This window comes from Salarias fasciatus, chromosome 7 (genome assembly GCF_902148845.1).
Source record: "Salarias fasciatus chromosome 7, fSalaFa1.1, whole genome shotgun sequence".
Classification (NCBI taxonomy): Eukaryota; Metazoa; Chordata; class Actinopteri; order Blenniiformes; family Blenniidae; genus Salarias; species Salarias fasciatus.
This window is the reverse complement of record NC_043751.1, coordinates 15,814,317-15,820,052: the sequence shown is the minus strand read 5'-3', so window position 1 is coordinate 15,820,052 and position 5,736 is coordinate 15,814,317. Positions and strand designations below refer to the sequence as shown.

General features: G+C 40.8%; 1 protein-coding gene across 1 annotated transcript; it reads left to right on the top strand.

The window, feature by feature from the left end:
* The first annotated feature begins 277 nt into the window (after positions 1–277).
* On the top strand, positions 278–3,444 carry armc10 (armadillo repeat containing 10). The gene is made up of 6 exons (XM_030097190.1): positions 278–754; positions 1,679–1,824; positions 2,006–2,140; positions 2,241–2,417; positions 2,589–2,660; positions 2,834–3,444. Exons 1-6 carry the CDS (start codon positions 502–504, stop codon positions 3,083–3,085), a joined length of 1,035 nt encoding a protein of 344 aa, XP_029953050.1. The 5' UTR covers positions 278–501; the 3' UTR covers positions 3,086–3,444.
* Positions 3,445–5,736: the final 2,292 nt, after the last annotated feature.

Genomic DNA, 5,736 nt, shown 5'->3' with positions numbered 1-5,736 from the left:
CCCACACTGAGTTTTCATTGGAAATTTATTGTTGCTAGGTAACGAATCATGTTGAACATTAAATGCTGGCCGATTAATGTATCGCTGCGATGTTTATGGAAAGCCTCCATAATCTTTAAAGTGGTTTTGCACACCCAGGAAAGGGTTTGTTATTGAATTAGTCATAGGATAACGTGTAACTGAAAGAAAAACTATGAAGTTAATATTTTTAGTTGGGGGAAGGTCATACTGGCACTGACACTGGAATAGTTTTTATTGGCCACCCAACACTGGCCCGAATAAACGGGGCAGAAAACTGTTGACAACTGTGGCTTATTCTCAAACTTCTCCAGTTTTTAAACTGTTGCGATGTGTTTCAGTGTGTTTTGTTGTTGTTGGTATGGGCTTTAAATAGTGCCAGCTAGCTAATGATCCCGGCTAGTGAGCTAGTGTTTTTGTGTAGCGCGTTTCGGGGCTTAACGTTAGCTAGCTACCAGGGTTTAGCTTCCAGCCAGCAGCAGCATGGAGGATGGCGGCAGGCTCGGTAACATGAAGGCTTTGCTCGGCATCGTTGCCGGAGCTGGAGCTTCCTATGGTTTATACAAACTTATCAGCGGGGGGACTCTCAAGAGAAACAAGAAGAGTGTGACCAGTGAAAGCTCCGTGAGCGTGAAGAGCGGCCAGCAGAGTGAGGTGAAGCTGCAACCCGGGAGCCTGCTGGCTCGAGTGTCTGGACTGGACGTGGTGTGTCCCCGGCCGGTGGATGTTACATCAGGTAAGAACCACAGAGGACATTGAACTGGACTGCACTTAACTGCGCTTAGATGAGTTTATTTCATCACAACCGATCCATCAAACTCGGTTGTATTCATACAATCAATCATTCAACAAAAAGCGACTCAATGAAGATGCGCAACAGAAAACGTAAACATGGGTGAATGTGAATGAAAGGAATGGCTGTAATAGAAATGATTTAAAAAAAAAAAGAAAGAAGCTAAATTCAAAGAGTAAAGTCACACTGTCAAAGGAAGAATTTCGTTATTGCTGCCTCTAGGAGACATGGTTATAAAACAGCAGTGGATGATTTTCGTTTGGAAAAGCCATTTGAGATTCTTTCAATAATTTAAAAATAAAAAATGTGAACTCTCTGGGCACGAAGGATCGAAGGATCATTATTGAATGTATGTCCATTTCTGCTTTTTTGAGAATCTCAACAGTGTTTTGATATAAAACCTAAATCCTTATGTAATACAGCTGTGGCTTTTCAAGGTTATTAAAATTTGGCTGGGATCTACTTCAGTATATGGACAATAGTATCCTGACACCTGCATGACGTTTTATGTTAATACACACACTTTAAGATGCCTCCCATTTGCCCCTTAAATGGTGTCCCCTGTTCTTGGAATGCGTTCAACAAGGTTTGGGAATGTTATGTCAGAATGTGCGTCAGTTTATGAGGTGGCATGGTTATGAAGTCATGCACCAATGGCAGATTAGAAGGCCTGGCTTGCTGCATCCCCTCCAGTTCATCCCACAGGTGCTGCATGGTGTTGAGGTCAGGCCTCTGCAAACCTATCAAACCAAACAATTTTGCAGCCGGCTTTGTGTTTTCTGCATCCTGCCACAAAGTTGCACAACAGTGTCCAATGGAAGTCTGATTGAAATGCTTGAATTCTGCTAATGTGGTGTGCTCCACCAGGTGATATCATACATCAGTCCCCCAACAATCTGGAACCACAGCACCTGAAAATGCTGCTCTCATGTCTGCAGAACAGCAATAATCCATCTGACAGGTGTCGGATTCTCCTCACGTTGGGAAATGCTGCTGCTTTTACTGTGAACCAGGTACAGTGTAATGGGGTAAACCTAAAGCTGCTCAGCAAAGAAGCTGAATACTTTTGTTCTGAATATTACACAGTGGAAAAATGAGCAGCTGTTTTCAATGATATGAATATTCACTGTGTAATTTGTACACTTGTCTTTATTTGCGTTTAATTATTTTTTTCCTGCTTTATTCATTTCACAGAATCTAATACGGGAATTTGAAGGGATTCATATCATAGCTGGATTCCTTTCTGACTCTGCCGCAGAGGTTAGAGTGCACACTCTGAACGCTTTAAATAACCTGTCTATGAACATCGCAAATCAGGAGCAAGTTAAGGTATGTTGATTGTTCTACACAGCGGTCCGCATGCTCATCCCCAATTTTGTATATGCATTATTTTAGAAAAGTTTTCACTCAACTGGCCTTGTCTTTATAGGTTTACGTGCCACAAGTGCTGGAACTGATTGAAATGTCACCAGTGAATTCCGAACTTCAGCTCAGTGCTCTGAGGCTGCTGACCAACCTTTCAGTCACCGACACACATCAGCACTTACTGAAGGAATCAATTACACTTCTAATGTCTCTCCTGGTTGTGAGCAATGAAGCATTACAGGTTTGTGTTAAAGGTTCATTTCTCAATAAACTTAACCAATTCCTGTTCTCTATAAACACAACATTGATCAGTCTTTCAGAGACAACCACTTAAACATTTTTCTTGGAATCAGTTGTTGGCAGTCTTTGACTGTGAAGAGTATCTGAAATATATATGTTGTATTTGTTTCAGGTTCAGACTCTGAAAGTCCTGGTAAATCTGTCGTCTAATCCAGACATGATGGACGACATTGTTCAAGCTCAGGTGAGATGTGAAAAGAAGATCCTGTTTTTATCTTATCTAATGAAACAGCCTTGTAGTTTGCCTGTTTAGATCAAACACATCCTTTGCCCTTTGTCTTCCAAAGTACCAGAACTTCAGCTTTTACTTTAATTTCTATCTCAAATCCTCTTTCTCATTTTTTTTTTTCTCCCCAGGCACCAGCGTCTGTGGTGCTCTTATTTGACCAAAGAACGGCTCCTGCAGTGCTCCTACGCCTCCTGACCTTTGCGGGGAACTTGAAGGCCTGGAGGCCCTCTGCCCAGGTGGCTGATGAACTGAGGAGGAAGCAGGACTGCCTCTTCCGGGTCATGTTGGATGAATCTTCTCAGCTCCACAGCAGACTCATCCAGCTGCTTTCACACCCCGACTCGGAAATCCAGGCTCACGTTGCTCGTATCTTGACATAGATTATTCCTCTTTCTCTCTCTGATACATACACAGATTTTGCTTCCTAAAGCCACAAATTTGTTATCCTCCCAGTTTTGAATCATGCACCTTTTCACACCTCACCTTTTCATCTTTTCCCGTTTCACTCCCTTACTCCGATTATCTACAGTCAATATTTTCACATGTAGCTAAGTTCACCAGCCACACTCCCTTGGTTTCTTACACAGGTGTCAGATGATGGGCAGAGTTGAAGCAGGACAAAACTGTTCCTTCAGTTGTGTTGAAAACAAGCCACCTCTTCCTGCTTCATCCTGCTGCCGAGAATTTTCCTTTCTTCAAAGACCCACAGTGCCCTTTCCTCAAGAACTCTACCTAAAAATCTCTGAAGCTGTTTTCCGGGTGAAATTATGAGTCCAACCCCACTGCCAAAAGTTTTCTAGTGAATGTTTGCAGCATGATCCTGTGCACGACCTTGCTGTGGTTGACAGAGACACTTTATCCGGTGAGCCAACAGGTTTCTTGCTGCCCACTTCAGCATGCCTCAGAGACTCTGGCAATGATCCACAGCTCCAGTCCTGACAATGAATTAGCATGATGGATTCTCAATGTCTTTTTTTTTTGGCGGGGGGGGAATTAAACCCAATCATTGTTTTCCAGTTTGAGAAATGTAAACCATAACCTTAAGAGTAGCCAGTATGGATTTGACCTACAGGGACGGTTGGCATCTTTCTGAGAGGACTTCAGGAAGGTTTTGAAGTTGACAGTCTCCCTTAAAAGCGTGTAGAAAGTGTTTAGAGCGTTTGATTGGGATGCCATCTGATAAATTCTGACTTTGTAGGAGCACCAAAACAGCTGTGCAGTATGGTTGATCCAGGATGTCCGTGTGTTATTTGTCTCAATGCCTGAAAAATCCCCGGGGGAGGAGCTGGAGGAAGTTACAAGGGGAAAAGGATGTCTGGATGGCTGTGATCATGATACAAATATGCAGCTTGAATTTTTTTTTTCAAAGCAGAATACTTGTGATGGTATTAATTATTGTATTAGCAATGTTTCGTTTTTTTGAATGCAGTGGCCATTGAATGTTAGCCTTGCTGCCATATTAAGCTATGCACTAATAAGGTCCTGTCCTTTTGTCGTCTGTCTGCAGGACTGGAGTTGTGGACAGTAGCTACAGAGAGGAGAGATGAGTGTACATGCATGACAAATGTGACTTTGTTTAACTCAAGATTTCTAAGGCGTCGACCATTTCGGGTGGAAATGCTGCACTTTTTTATGTTCAGACACTGACTTTGTTAATCCCAAATCTGAATCTCAGGCTATTATGGTTTACCAGAACATGTACAGCAGGAGGCTGATTTCCTTGTGACTTAGATTATCATATTTATTTAATAACGTTAGTAATCATTTTGCCTATAAAATGAGAATCTATGTTTGTTATGTCTGTTTGGATGGTTTAATAAATACCCAATATGGTATGGCAGTTTGATTGTTGCCCTTCTCTTGTCTGTGTTTTTTTGGATTTGGAAGATTTAGTTGTCGAAAAAAAGAACAATCTTACCGTGATGTAGAGGAAAGAAGTGCTAGGTAATCCTCAAGGTGCTCCTTAGACCTGCAGCGCATCACTGTTCAGTCAAAATGACCGTGGTTTGTTTTTAAATCTCCCAGACCAAACACCAAAATACCCACTTAGTTATTTTTACGGTTGCCAGACAAAACATGGAGAAATAACAGTTGTGATGATAAGTTTTATTTACAGAAGTGGAACAAAGATAGACGATGTGATCACAGTTTAGCTGAAGTGGAAGATACATGTTTTCCACCACTGATCTCAAAATAGGCCTTTTAACAGTTTATAGACTTTGTTTAGTTTAATGTTTTAGGCTAAAGCACATACGATTACAAATGACAAAATGGAGAAGAAAAGGCATAAAGCACAATTAAGTCTGTCAGAGTTTTTCTCGAGGTTCTTTAGTTGTTTAAACAATGATTGTGACAAGTTCCTCTCTTCATTTTTATCCTGGAAAAGCCACTACAAAGTTTTCTTGGTGGGAAAAATTGAAACACTAACTAAAAAAAAAATGCAGAAATTTACTGAAGGAAAATAGCACATCTTGCTAAAAACAACCTAAATGTGTGTAAACAATTATCTGCAGCAATTTTGCGTTTTCCTAAAGAACATGTCAAAGGGTAAAACTCAACACTCATTACATTTTCATACTTGCTTTGCTCTAGTGTGTGTGTGTGTGTGTGTTTGTGTGTGTGTGTGTGTGTGTGTGTGTGTGTGTGTGTGTGTCCCCGTGTGTGTGTGTGAGATGTATATGGGCTCAAATTCCCTTCTCAACTATAATTGTTTGTGTTGTGTATTCAGTGGTGAAACAAACTGCATTGTTTTGTGAAGTCATTCCCATATCAGTGGCTTATTGAAATAGAAGTAAATAGTATAAATATGAACGAATGTGTGTGTTTTTTAACTATTATCTAACTATTGTTAGATTTGTTGTGGTCAGAATATACAGAATGTATATCTTATAATTAGTGGCTCCATCTAACAATAGTTTTCATAGCCTTTGGGAAATGTTGTTTCATTGCCTTCTTCCTTCCCCACCCCCAACAATGACAGGACATTTCCGCCCGTCTCTTGAATATTTCATGAAGCTGAGTTTAATTAATC